Source organism: Raphanus sativus, chromosome 3 (genome assembly GCF_000801105.2).
Source record: "Raphanus sativus cultivar WK10039 chromosome 3, ASM80110v3, whole genome shotgun sequence".
In the NCBI taxonomy this organism is placed as follows: domain Eukaryota; kingdom Viridiplantae; phylum Streptophyta; class Magnoliopsida; order Brassicales; family Brassicaceae; genus Raphanus; species Raphanus sativus.
The window spans coordinates 17781248-17795481 of record NC_079513.1 but is presented as its reverse complement, the minus strand read 5'-3'; the positions used below and the strand labels follow the sequence as shown (position 1 = coordinate 17795481).

At 36.3% G+C, this 14234-nt stretch overlaps 3 protein-coding genes across 3 annotated transcripts; all 3 read left to right on the top strand.

Annotated features, from left to right (window-relative positions):
- The first annotated feature begins 252 nt into the window (after window positions 1-252).
- On the top strand, window positions 253-1152 carry LOC108832599 (glutathione S-transferase T3-like). The gene has a single exon (XM_018606069.2). The coding sequence runs from the start codon at window positions 253-255 to the stop codon at window positions 1150-1152; it is 900 nt and encodes a 299-aa protein (XP_018461571.2).
- A 4290-nt stretch (window positions 1153-5442) lies between these two features.
- LOC108846044 (dihydroceramide fatty acyl 2-hydroxylase FAH1-like) lies at window positions 5443-7802 on the top strand. The gene is made up of 7 exons (XM_018619250.2): window positions 5443-5619; window positions 6452-6517; window positions 6612-6704; window positions 6799-6995; window positions 7089-7194; window positions 7292-7438; window positions 7526-7802. The coding sequence occupies exons 2-7, from the start codon at window positions 6467-6469 to the stop codon at window positions 7643-7645; spliced, it is 714 nt and encodes a 237-aa protein (XP_018474752.1). The 5' UTR covers window positions 5443-5619; window positions 6452-6466; the 3' UTR covers window positions 7646-7802.
- A 2476-nt stretch (window positions 7803-10278) lies between these two features.
- Window positions 10279-13990, top strand: LOC130509581 (uncharacterized; the record flags this gene model as incomplete). Its single annotated transcript, XM_057005728.1, is given in 13 exon segments — window positions 10279-10358; window positions 10445-10559; window positions 10832-11071; window positions 11074-11453; window positions 11455-11707; window positions 11710-11799; window positions 11802-11974; window positions 12474-13122; window positions 13125-13327; window positions 13329-13539; window positions 13542-13606; window positions 13608-13750; window positions 13868-13990. Coding segments are annotated over 13 exon segments (2705 nt in total), but the record flags the coding sequence as incomplete, so codon positions are not given.
- Window positions 13991-14234: the final 244 nt, after the last annotated feature.

Sequence of the window (14234 nt, the reverse complement as noted above, 5' to 3'; positions counted from 1 at the left end):
TGAACTTTGTAGGTATATGTCATGTTATGGTTGTGTAATGTGTATTAACTGAGTTGTACTTTTGTAGTTAGGTAATTATGATTGTCTTAATTTTATTTTTCTTTCTCTCTTCTCTGCTTTAACTCACTCTTCTCCCTTATTAGTCCTATTTAACCCTCCTGCCTAAACGATTTTATCACCATCATCTTCTTTCTCTTCTCTGCTTTCACTTAGTCACCTCTTTTCTTAATTCTGTTTTCACATCTCTCTGCTATGGATCCAAGGACACCGTATAGCCAGTCTTCTGGTTATATGGGCCTTCTTCAAAGTCAAGAAGGAAGTTTTCTTCATGACAACTCTCCTTATGAGAGTTATCATTCTGGATCTTCGCAGATCCCTCTGTTCAGTTCACAACAAAGCGACGCTCCAATTCCACCTACAGAGAGTCCCGTGGAGCGTGGAAAGAGACATAAATGGACCCCAGTGGAGGACGAGATGCTGATCAGTGCCTGGTTAAACACTTCAAAAAACGCTATTACCAGCAATTACCAAAAGTCGGGAACATTCTGGAAACGAGTAGGGGATAGTTTCTTCGAGGCTCTGAATGGTGGACCTGGTGGTGACACTTCCGCGCATCGGAATTACAAGCAGAGGTGGCACAAAATAAATGATCAAACCAACAAGTTTTGTGGTGCTTATGCGGCTGCGGAGCGAAGAATGACTAGTGGTCAGCATGAGAATGATGTTCTGAAGGTGGCCCACAACATATACTTCGCTGATCAGGACTGTAAATTCACACTTGAACATGCGTGGTGCGTGTTGAGGTATGAGCAGAAATGGTGCAACCTCAACCCCACTAAAGATTCTGGAAGTTCAAAGTGGAAGGCATATTCAGAAGCTTCAACCACAAGTGAACGTGTAAAGGCTGTTGAGGAAGCAGAGAGAAGACCTGAAGGTGTGAAGGCTGCAAAAGCAAGACGTAGTGCAATTGGTAAGGGGAAGTCTGTTGCTGACTATACTGCGGTTTGGGAAATGAGGAAGGAAGATTTGGAGAAGAAAGAAAAACTGTCAAAGTTTGCCATCTTAGATAGTCTGATAGCGAAATCCAAAACCACCACACTCACTGAGGCTGAAGAAGTTGCCAAAGAGAAGCTCCTCGCGGAGTATTTTTAGATATTAAGTTGTTTGGTTTGTATGCTTTTTATGAGATCGGTGTCTATGTTTTTAATGTACTTCCTGGTTGTTTTTAATTAATCATAAGTTTGTATGTTTTTAATTAATCATAAGTTTGCTTGCTCGTTTAACTTGGTCGTTTTAAAAGCTTGCTTGGCCGTTTTTAATGTTAACTTACTTCTTTTGTTGCAAGTTTAACTTGCTTCCTCGTTTAACTTACTTCTTTTGTTGCTCGTTTTAACTTGCTCAGGTTACACTCTACACATGGGGCGTTACAGCTACAGCCAACCTTTCCAGTCTGCTACATTTGGTGGGGATGGCTCCGACAGTGACGACAATGAAATAGAAGCTCTGATTCAGCAAGACCAAGCCCAGTTAGAGTACGAGAACCGTCAGTTTGTGTACCCTCCGCAGCCTGAAGTAGAATTCGGTTTTTCGCAGACTTGCTATTGTGGGAGTCAACCTCAGATAGCTACGTCTTACAGTAGAACCGATCCTGGACGCAGATACTACACATGCGACAATGTTGATGATGGCGAGTGTCACGTTTGGAAGTGGTGGGACGACGCTGTAATGGAAGAGATGAGAGCCAGGGACAGACACACACTGCAGTTAGCCGAGAAGGTTGATTCTCTCACCTTGTTGCCTGACTTTGAGAATGATCAGAAGCTTCTTAGACTAGAGAACATGGTGTGTGAGTTGGCTAAGAAATCAAACTCTAGCTTTCCTTACTTTGTTGCTGTTATGGTAATGGTGTTGATTTTCATAGGTCTCGTCCTCATCTTTATCTAATGTATTATGTAATGACTAATGAGCAACTGAAACTCTATGTATTATGTATTATCTTGCTATTGGAACTCTTGTAATGACTAATGAGTCTCGTGACTCAAATCTAATGTATTATGTAATGACTAATGAGTCTCGTGACATTGGGACATCTTTATCTAATGTATTTTTAAAACTCTTGTATCTTTTTATGTTGCAATGTGTCTCGTGACTCAAGTGTAAGGTCACAAGTGAGCTAGAGTTTGTATCCCAATGTGTCTCGTGACTTTTTATGTCCCAATGTGTCTCGTGACTCAAGTGTAAAATCACAAGATGTAAGGAAAAGGGTTACAAGATGTAAGGAAAAGAAAATACAATCACAAGATGTAAGGAAAAGGGTCACAATACAAACAATATACAACTCCTTCACCCTATAAATATGAGAAACATATGCTCGTAAAATGCACAACTTCTCTACTTCTCATATTAAAAACAAATTCTCTATTCTAAGAATTTAAAACATTTTTTTTTCATTCATGGCATCTTCTTCCAATTATCATTATCACCCCAAAGATGATGAATCGATTTTTGATTCTATGTTTGAAGATTGCTTAGAACTTCCAGATATCATTCCAGAACCGAAAGAGCGAAAAAACGTATATTTATTGAGAGAAATCGAGAAGAAGGTCACAATAATTTTTGGAATGATTATTTTAGCGAGACTCCCACTTACCCGCACAACATATTCCGGAGACGGTTTCGAATGAACAAGAGATTGTTCTTGCGAATTGTTCAGAGTCTCTCCCAAGAATTTGAGTACTTTCAACAAACACAAGATGCTGCCGGACGGTCTAGCCTATCTCCCCTTCAAAAATGTACCGCAGCTATTCGTCAAATGGCGTATGGTGTTGGGGCTGACATTGTTGACGAATATGTCAGGCTAGCTGAAACAACTGCAAGAAATTGTTTGTTCCAATTTACCGCCGGAATTATCCACTTGTTTGGCAATCAATACCTAAGACATCCAACGCCCGAGGATCTGGAAAAATTACTATATGTTGGAGAACAACGTGGTTTTCCATGTATGATTGGAAGCATCGACTGTATGCATTGGGAGTTGAAGAATTGTCCGGCCGCTTGGAAAGGAATGTATTCACGAGGACACAGTAAACCAACAATTGTGCTGGAGGCGGTGGCTTCTCAAGATCTCTGGATATGGCACGCGTTTTTTGGAGCTCCAGGTACTTTGAACGATCTTAATATTCTTGATCGATCACCTGTTTTTGATGAAATAATTAACGGAAACGCTCCAGAAGTCAATTTCCATGTCAACGGAAGGGAATACGGTTTGGCTTACTTTCTTGCCGATGGTATTTATCCGAAATGGGCTTCTTTTATTCAATCTATCCGACTCCCACAAGGTCAAAAACAATCTTTATTTGCTACCAAGTAAGAATCCGTGCGAAAGGATGTTGAGCGTGCCTTCGGAGTCCTCCAATCTAGATTTGCGATTGTTAGAAATCCATCTAAATTATGGGATAAACACAAAATAGGAAATATTATGAAAGCATATATTATACTTCATAATATGATTGTCGAAGATGAACGAGGTTCCTACCTTCACGCTTTAGAATTTCAACAACCAGAAGATGTGGATCCCACTTTTGTAGTCAAATGGACTACAAACCTCCGTACTACACTGGGTCGTCGAGCAGAAGTTCGAGATACTCAAGGCCATTATCAATTAAAAGAAGATTTGGTTAAACATATATGGACTAATTTTGGACATCTACCGAGTCACAACAATGTTTAAGTTTATTTGAATTCAATAAAATGTTTCTTTGCTTTTTTATTTTTTTGTAATTTTTTTTTCTTAATTTTCAACTTTGTAATCTCTCATGTTTTTCTCTTTATTATCTATTTCTTTTTAATTAAAAAATTTTTTAATTTTCCTAAGGACTTTATAAAGTCCTACCAATAATCAAATATTATGAGATTGTCCTTAGTTTTTGTCCCTCACCAAAAATAACATTAAAGTACTCTAAGGACAAAACTAAGAACCAAACCGTTAATGTTGCTCTAAGTCCTTGTATTTTTAAGCCTTTGCACATTTTGGAATTGACTTTAATAAAAGTTCAGAGAAGACCCCTTTTTTTTGTCTTTTGGCTTCCTGATTAAAATCGTTCAAACTTAGCTTATTGGATTATTGATACCACAGCTTACTGTTTTCATATCCACACATCACACATGACTCTTTCTTTAAGAAGCCATCAAGTCTGAGAAGATAATATGTAATGTAACGAAGAACTAAAGAAGATTTTGGAAATCCATATACCAGAGAGTAATGGACTGCTTATCAGATGTACTAAAGTACTGCTAGTAGTTGAGACTACCAATAAATACAAACAAGGAACAGTTCTCTCGTTAAGATTGGAATACGGCAAACTATAAACCCTTCATTCGTTGTACCATCCTGGTAACTCTGATCCTCGACCACAAAAATCGTTCATGTTGCTCTCTGCTTCAATAAACTCCATCTCATACCATTCCTTCTCATGTGTACCATTAATACAAGAAAGCTTTTCTCCTGAACTGCTGCTCTCTCACCCGACTAAACATCTCTTCCAGTCGAGTTACCAACAGAAATGGATGCCACTGAGAGACCCTTAAGAGGAATGTCTCTAGACTTGACATTGTACGGGATCCATTCGACAAAGTATAACTGAGTTTTTTGTTCTAGACATTGATCATCTGTTGTGTCCACTTCTTTAGTGCTCCTTTTGCCACGGGAAATTGCTGATGCGGTTTAGGTAACGTTAACCACATTAATCAAATTACTGTATCCACACATGCATTCAACAGCATAACAAACGACTCAACTTACAACAGGGAAATACTTTCTTTCTTTTTCCCATTATTATATAACATACGGCTCGATCGAATCACTCAATTTTTTGGCTAACTTGTACGTAGAGATGTGTGTACACAAGACATGTTGCCGATAGGAGTATTAACTTTAGAGGATAACGCATCATCTATGATGACCAATGATTCTAGTATTTAAATGTCAATATATATGACGAAGATATGCATCTTTTCTAAAAAGCTCACCTATGAATACTATTCAGTCTAGTCTGCCGGCTAAACATATCCTCACAAAAGGAGTTTGAATTAAGTTAGGCTCAACAACATTACTTGAGTCTAGTATGTCCAAATATTCTCATAATAGTAGTCTTTTGGTGGATCCACCCAAAAAAAGATGGTTGACTATTACTAGTTTTCTTATTAGCTAAGTTCTTATACAGTAAATGATTTGAATTTCGGAAAGAAAAATCAAAACCAGTATTGTTTCTTTTCCAACGTACAATTTTTGGAATCATCATTATAAGTGTGGAAAACAGACAGCTAATCTTTCTAAGCATCCTGGCACAACCGTTGGTTTTAATATTTTGAAAATTCAACGAATCGTTGGCCTTTTTAAAGTCTTCCCCGAGATCCAAGGCCTTTCTCAAAAACCAACGGTCCAGATTCGATATAGCCCCCCCCTCTAGAAGATTTATTACCGACCTTGTCTTTATCATAAACTATTCAAACCCCAACAACAAACACAAAGAAAGAGGGAGGCGTATAAATTCTCCAGCGGTTCTCGACGGCTGTCGTTTTTCCTCAAAGAGTCGTTGAGATCCGGCATTGATTGAATAGGTTTGTTTCTTCTCTTCGTTAGTCACCTTCCTGTTTTGTTTCATCCTCGATTCATATATTTTTCAGATTTCCATGGAATCTTGAATAGTTAGGCCCGTTGATTTTGATTCGGTGTTTTAAGTGTTTAGATCGGAATTTTTTTTTTGCTTCATCATTCTGACAAGATACATCGTAAGTGTCTGTCTTTTAACTTGATTATATGCATTTGTTTTGGACATTGGTTTGTTAGAAAGAAGATGTGTCGGGATGTGGTTATTGTATGATTCTTGCCAAGGCTAAAAAAGAGTTGTTTCCTTGATAAACAATCATTAAGTCATGTTTTGGAATCTGGAAGCTAGTGAGCTGTGTGTTTTTGTTATCTTGATGTGTTCATCTGTGTGACTTGATTTGATACTTGCTTATGTATTTTTGGTGGTGGTGGGGTCACCATTGGAGTGATTAGTATATAATTATATATATAACTTGTATCGTTTTTTTTTTCTGGAACACAACTTGTATCGTTTTTATTTAAATGATTAATTGCTTTTGTATTTCAACTAACACTTGCTTTTGTGCTATGCTTTTTTCATATTCTTTTGGTTGTTGTGGGGCCAGTTATCTCAGTTGTATAATTGTATACGTAATTTTGATATCATATTCAGGAACAGTAAAGTTTCAATTATCTCATTAAACAATAGAAGTGATGCATAATATTCAGGACTAGTGAAGAGAGTTTTTGTACATTTGATATATTTGGCCTGTTGAAGAAGCTGACATCATTTGTTTCATTGCTCATGTTTGTCTTTTTCTTGATAGTCTTTTAAAAATATATCTTTTTTTGTTTTCATGTCAGTAAAAGGTTTGCAAAATGGTTGCTCAAGGGTTCACTGTGGACCTTAATAAGCCTCTTGTATTTCAGGTAAATATATACTCTTTTTCGAAGCATTTAAATGGTTCCTCTCTAATCATCCTTGCTAACTAATCCCTCTTGCCATTGCTGTGGATGTTAACAGGTTGGTCATCTTGGTGAAGCTTACGAGGAATGGGTTCACCAACCCATCGTGACAAAGGAAGGCCCTCGTTTTTTCCAGAGTAACTTTTGGGAGGTATTTAAGTCTCTTTTATACGTACACATTCTTTCAAAAATTGGCGATGTCAAAACAAAGCCTCTGATCTCAACATATTTGAAATGGAAAACAGTTCTTGACCCTTACAAGATGGTGGGTGGTTCCTGTTATTTGGTTTCCAGTTGCGGTCTGGTGCATCTCCATGTCCGTAACCATGGGCCTTTCACTTCCAGAAATCGTCCCGTTGATAGCCTTGGGTATATTTATCTGGACGTTTATAGAATACACTCTTCACCGCTTCCTTTTCCACATCAAGACCAAGAGTTACTGGTTCGTCTCACACACACACTCTTTTTATTCACCTTTCATATACATTAGTAGTCAACTATAAATCATCTTAATGTTATTGTGGAACCATTTCAGGGGAAACACAGCGCACTATCTTCTTCACGGATGCCATCACAAGCACCCAATGGACCACCTTCGACTCGTCTTTCCTCCTGCTGCAACAGCGGTTTTATGCTTTCCCGTAAGCATCTTTTTGAACATCATCATCATCTACACTGTCCCCACCTCAAAATACAAGCCTTAGCTATAAATCGTCTTTTTATCTTGTGTCCTCCTAGTTCTGGAACCTTGTGAAGCTTTTTGCAACGCCTTCAACCACACCTGCCTTGTTTGGAGGCGGCATGCTTGGGTACGTGATGTACGATATTACTCACTACTACCTTCACCATGCACAACCAACAAGAACGGTGACCAAGAATCTCAAGGTAAAATCAAGGCCAAATCTTTCTTTTCTTTTGTATCCAGACCTTACTGAGAGTTTATGTTTTTTTCTTTTGTAATGATGTTTGCAGAAATACCATTTGAACCATCACTTCAGGATTCAAGATAAGGGATTTGGTATAACATCGTCGCTATGGGACATAGTGTTTGGGACACTACCCACCACAAAAGCCCCTAAAAGAGAGCAGTAGTGTACTAAAGATGCAAAACTAAAAGGATATCTGCCCTACAGTTAAATTATTGATCATCCCTCATGAGTTTTGAGATGTTTGTCTGAGGTTCATTTGGATCACTGTCTTTGTAAATCAATGTTACACGTCCTACTTAATAGTTTTTGGTGTGTGTTTATAGTGAAAGCAGTCGGAAATATTTACCAACGTGAAAGGCAAATATCTACCTAACTCAAATTTCAACTGTATCTAAAACTAATTAATTTTTTATTAATTTTAAAATGGTATGCATCTGATTAAGGTCTTACTAAACTTATTAAATTTGTAACTAAATCATCAATTTATTAAATACTCCTTCCGTTCCTAAATGTAGGATGTTTTAAAGAATTTTGGTATTCCAATATATAAGATATTTTCACTTTTCTAGGTAATTTTTACTTTATTAAAAACTGTGTGACTAATCATATTTAACAATCTATTTTATAATTGGTTGAATACCATTAATTTGGAGTTTAACTCTGTTTTCTAGACAAAAAATGATTTTGTCTTAATATGTGTGTTTTTACCTAAACATCTTATATTTAGGAACATAGGAGTATAATAATGTTATTATCTATTTTTTTGTAAAAAAAGAAATATCTTCTATTGTTTCCGGTTTACCTATAAAGTTGATTTTACAACCAAAACACTCAGAAACTTAAAAAGAAAAAAAAACTTCTCTCTCATTTTTATCACCAAGTAAACAATTTTTGATAATCGACTGCTTTGAAACACTTAATCTTTAGAATTAATATTGGAGTGTTAAAATGAATATGCACTCTGTCATTGGCCATCTATTGACAATAATTTGGAGCTGAGAATCTTGTGATGAGTTGGTTATTGTGACTGACTCAAAGCCTTCGTCTTTCACCTCATGTGATCTAACAATCAACTCTAGATGATTGTCTTTGAGAAAATTTACTAGTTACTTGGCCGCCAAATGTATGCCACATCATTTCTTATTTGGGTCTCGTCCATGATGGGTATAGAGATCTGACCAAAATACTATTGAGTAATAAATATGATAAACTTATTTTATTTCTCTATGTACCATTCATCTTTCATATTTTTTTTCTTATATTTAACAAACCTAAAAAAATAACTTTATAACGCAAATTTGAAATAAACTAAGAGCAGATATTTCACTCTAAATTTAGTTACAGTTTGAGTTTGATGTACTTAATTTAACTCAAATCAACCAAAATCCATTTGGTTTTGGGTTGGTTTGGATTAATCTATTTTGATTTGTGTTTGGTTCAATTTTAGTTCAAATTGGTTTGTATTTTTTCATGTCCATCAGTTTACATTTTAGTTTCTCTAGTTCAGTTAAAAAAATATAATTTATAAAAGTTCAAACAAATCATCACTTGACATAGATTATCGATTTCTTATTTAAACATAAATCAAATGTAAATACAAATATCTAATAATTTCAGATTATTATTTTTAAATTATTAAATATATAGGTAAATAAATTTTCAGTTTTCTATTTCCTTTATTTTATTGTTAATTGTGTTCTTTTATTAAATAAAATATATAAGATTATAATTAGTTATTTTGCTTAGATAATTGGCTATCTTAAATTTAATATTACTAATATATTTAGTCAATCTAATTAATTATATATATATATATATTTGTTTGGTTTGTTTGTTTTAAAATCAAACTAAAACAAACTAAACCAAATCAATTTAAACTGAATAGTTAGAATATATATGTTGATTTAATTTGGATTGTTTTGGATTTGGTCTGTTTGGTTTGGATTGAGGTCTTTCACTTCTAGAAAAATTTTAAAATAACAGAAATTTATTGAAAGGGACCTGGTTAAGATATAAAACCTACATGTAGTTCGAATTGTTTTGAGTTTTGTTTGGTTTATTCTCTCACCAGTCACCACCCTGTAAGAAATTAGATAAATAAGTTTAATGGAATTTATTGAATTAAAGATTCGAGAGAATTCAAAATTTGATTAAATCCAAAAATGAGATTTGAGTAAGTTATAAAGATTTTATTTATAGTTTGATATTTTTCTTGTTTTATATAATATAAAATATATAAAATTTTCAAAAATCAATTTTTCAAATAGGTTTTTTTTATTTTTCCCATCAGTTTTATTTTATTTTAAAAAATGTGAAGTAATTTTTTAATTTTTAAAAAGTTCTAAAATACCATCATATGAGGTATTATTTTTCAAATCATTTTTCTTTCACTCTAATATCATCCCAACCCCATAAAATCATATTTGATAGATGTTATTTGATAAAATCCAATTTTTTTTTAATAAACTAGAATTTAAGAAAGTTTATACAAATGACTAATCCATAATTTTGGATTTCTTATAAAATTCAGTAAGAGAGAATCTGAAGAAAATGAAAACCATCTCAGATCTTAAATCCAAAGACTGGATGGGCCTAGCAAAGATATAAAACCAACAGTGACCCGGCCCGAGATCCAAGTGTTGACGCTCTGGTGTCTCATCAATTTCTAGTCTCTACCTTATTCTACAAACGCTACAGTCTTTCTTCTCTCACTCAAATTAGGTTTCAATTACATTCTCTTAGAATGATGAATCTCCCACTTATTTGAAGAGTTCGTTCAAGAATCGGCAGCTGTTCCCTCTCTCCCACCCACTACAATGGTTGCTAATGCTCCACCACCTGAGTTGTTGCCTTCAGGGAACTCTTGCTGCCTCGCGGTACATTTCTTCACTCAAATAGTAGATTCTCTTTTGGAAAATATGTTTTTTTTTCTTTTTCTAAACCCACTTGGAGTGTGTTATAGTGGCAAGAGAAGTACCTAGGCATGAAGAAGAGGCGTGATGCTTGTAAAGAAGCGATCCAGATTCTCCAGAAGGCCATGGGAGCTGCTAATGATGAGACATCCATTCTCCAGAATAGTAAGTTGTTACTGTTCTCAACGGCACTTTAGATGAAAGTGGCAGAGGTTAGCTTGATGCTGCTGATTAGTTTTGTTGTGGTACATGAGTGCCACGTGTCTCTGATTCGGAGTAGTATTAGTTCCTTCCCAAATGATGATCCTTTGGCGATTATAACTGAGTTATCTAACTTGCAGCTACTAGTGTTATGTTCTCTATATGGTTTAGAGCTTTTGTTTGTGTTTTGTGTGTTTTAATTGTTGACTGCTTATTAGCTAATCTGATTCTTACAGAACTTACGGAGATGGCGGATAAAAGGCAAGCTAAGGAAAATGATTCAGTGGCAAAAGCATCTTTGGAGAAAGAAATATTTGAGTTGAAGTCTGAGATTTTTTCTTTGCAACAGAGATTGGAGCGGACCTTCAAGAAAAAAAGTGATCAAGTACAATTTATTCAGTCTTCTAGTGTGGAGAAGGAGATCAGTGAACTGAAGAACCTGCTTAAGAAAGAAACATTAAGGGCTGATAATTCCGAGGAGAGAGGGAACAGATTTGTAAAGAATTGAACAAGACAAAGGCTCTGCTGGCGAAATATGAGGATATCAAGCCACACGTTCCTGAGGTGGAAAAGGAAATTAGTCTGGTTAAAAATCTTCTTGCAAGCGAGAGGCATAAGACAGAGTCAGAGCGGAAGAAAGCAGAATCGGAGAATAAGAAAGCTGATCAGTATCTTTCTGAGTTGGTGGTTTTAAGAAGTACAGCTAAGAAGACTAGTTCGGATTTACTTGCTTTAACCTCCAGTATTGAGACCGTGAAAAAGCAGCTCGAGTCTGAAAGACAAAAGACACTGAAAGAGAGAAAACGGGCAGATATGGAGAGTGCAAAAGCTAAGGAACAGATGAAGCTGGCAGAAGATTTTGTCTAAGAAGTTTGAGACTATTAGAGCTAGAAATGAAGAGCTCAAGAAAGAAGCAGAACTACAGAGCGCTAGTAGCAAAGTAAAGTTTGCTGAAAACTCGGCAAAACTGGAAGAGAAGGTAAGGCTTCTTGAGATGAGTAAGAAAGAAGCCATTTTCTGGAAATCTCGTGCTGATGATCTGACTCAGCAGTTACAAGAATTACAATTAGTGACTGGGGGTTTGAAAAAACAGGTGCATCAGCTTTCTCTCTCTCAAAATCCTCTGAGACTTGCTCCGTTTCTCCTCATAAAGTCAGAGACCTGGAAAAGGCCAAAATGAGGCTTTTGAAAAAAGAGGTGAAGTTCAGAGGAAATGTGCAAAACACTCCAAGGAGGTGGCTGAGTTTGAAAGGTTCCGAAGAGAATATCAGGCCAAAGAGATAGGTCGGTTAATACTTGAGTTCGGTAGTATTACAAATCACATGAATTTGCTGGATAGACTTTCAAGAGGCGTTGGAGGTACATCTGGTCGTCCAAAGGTTTGTTTATGCCATAAATTTCTTACTCTACACTTTCTTCTCATCATAATTTTTAAAATTTGCCTGAACCTGAAGACCATGTATATGTTTTGACATTGGATACTTTCTTTGTTTCCGGATTTCAGACATTAGTTACACGATGGATGGTTTGTGATTGACATGGTAAATAAAAATGAATCAAATTGTCTGTTTACATCTTCTGTCTTCCTAAGAGAATATCGCTAGGTTTATGCATGTAGCTCAAACATTCTCACTTAGCTGAAACAGTCAATTGGTTGAAGTTATCTGAGTACGAGCACTTAGGCAATAGTCTATTGAAGTTGTTAGCTACATAGAATGTGACTGTAGAAGGTGAGAATATTTAATCTGTTTTAGACTTTAAACAGTGGCGTCTATCGTAACATGGATCTGTCACAACATAATATTGCTTTTTTACTTATCTGTTTAGATCATTTTAATTCTGTACTAATCTTTTATGCTTCATTATATTGCTTTGCAGGCGGAGAAACGCATGAAACGGCAGATGCTACAGTCCCAGAAAAACCTTAAAGGTGAAAAGCATTCTGACGCAAGGTGCCAGTTGGTAGCAAGCTCTGGTTCTCAGGAGCAGGCTCGCAAGCTCTCTACTCAGTTAATTGCTAAATCCAGACAAGGCGTGCATGAGTCTGTCTCAGGTACTATTTCTCAATTGGAGTCTCCTACTGGAGGCTCTAGAGAATCGCAGACTTCTGGAGAAATTTCCAGCGCAACATCTTGTTCTGATGGGCAGTTACTGACCTCACAGGGAGCACAACATTTCTCTGATACCACTTCAGCAGAAACATCAAGAGATGAAGCGCATATCCAACCTACAAAAATCAATATGTTCCAGAAAATCGATACCAGGAAAAATGGAAATCTCTGTTTGGTGGCTGAAAACTGTCTCCAAGGATCTCAGAAAGATAATCATGAGGTGGTTAATGAGCACTCTCGAAAAAGAAAAGGAATGCCAGAGGTAGTTGAGTCCCGTAAGCATCGGTCATCTGATTATACAAAGACAAATGTACAGAGAGAGAAGCTGGGCAAATTGCAGCCTTTAGAAGAGAAAGAATCCTTGGTCCTTGATATTCAAGGTGTCTCCTCTGCAAATTGCACTAGAATTTCCAAGAAAAGAGGGTTTCTTGTGAGAAAAAGACAGTTATACGGAGCACTCTTCAGCTTAATTGCCCAGCCAAGACTCAAGGCAATAAAGCTGGAAGTACACAGGTCGCTTGGAATACTACGTGCCTCTCTACTGCTAAAGAACATGCTGCAGCAGCACTATTTCTGGACGACATTGCTGCTACAGATGTTATGAAGTTGTTGGAGTTGGAGAAACCAAGAAGATGAAAGTCATTACAAGATGGCAAGAGAATCATTTATATCCCCGGATCTTCCTCAGGTAGATTTTTTGGATGGTCCGATCGTGAATGAAGACAAGAGTCCTGCTCCGGCTCTTGACTTGGTTGATAGAAATAGCGTGGATTTACGTGATTCCATAAATTCTAGTGAAGCTTCTAATTTCGACACTCAGAATGCTTCGGTGACAGAAAAATGTCACCCATGTCAACAACGGTGCATGATGATACTCTCAAACACTTTGTTGTGTTTTCAAAATATTGAAGACCAGAACAGTATCATCAAAATTTTACATGCTGCAAACAGTTGTGTTCAGCGATGCCCATCAGTTAATAAAACAGAATGGGCAGTGCCAGCAATTCTGTTCTCTTTGAAAAGGGAAGAAAATCTTTTGGCCCGGTTAGTTATTCTACTCTCTGATACTTTTTCTATGCATAACGTTAATATATATAACATTTCTAACGCCATCTGTAACTAGTTGTCTAGGTGCTAATATATGCCTTGTTTTTTTTTCAGGGACAGGGTATGTGTGTTCCTCTCCTTGATGCTGCACAACTTCTCTGTGGTTTCCTCAATGAATATTGGGAACATTCTGGATGATAATTCTTCCTCCTGCTTGGATTCTTTTTCGAAGCATATCTCTAGTGGTATGCCCATTCTGTTTATTAACTGATAATTCCTTTCCTTTTCTTTTTTTTTTTCTTTTTCTTCTCAAAACCGAATAATTTGAATATGCTATTGATTTGATGTTTAAATTAATTGAACTTGGAATTTATTGTGCAGTTATGGCTGATACTGAAGCTGGGGTAATTCTTTCTGAATTTTTGGAAGAACTCCTTAGTCTTCTTCAGGACCTCCTTTCCGAGCAGAGGGTTTTATTTTG

Bases quoted from the DNA above. Each gene is read 5' to 3' on its own strand.
- LOC108832599 (XM_018606069.2), top strand. From the start codon at position 253: ATGGATCCAAGGACACCGTATAGCCAGTCTTCTGGTTATATGGGCCTT.
- LOC108846044 (XM_018619250.2), top strand. From the start codon at position 6,467: ATGGTTGCTCAAGGGTTCACTGTGGACCTTAATAAGCCTCTTGTATTT. The intron at 6,518-6,611 runs GTAAATATATAC...GGATGTTAACAG, and splicing joins ATAAGCCTCTTGTATTTCAG to GTTGGTCATCTTGGTGAAGC. The intron at 6,705-6,798 runs GTATTTAAGTCT...AATGGAAAACAG, and splicing joins TCCAGAGTAACTTTTGGGAG to TTCTTGACCCTTACAAGATG.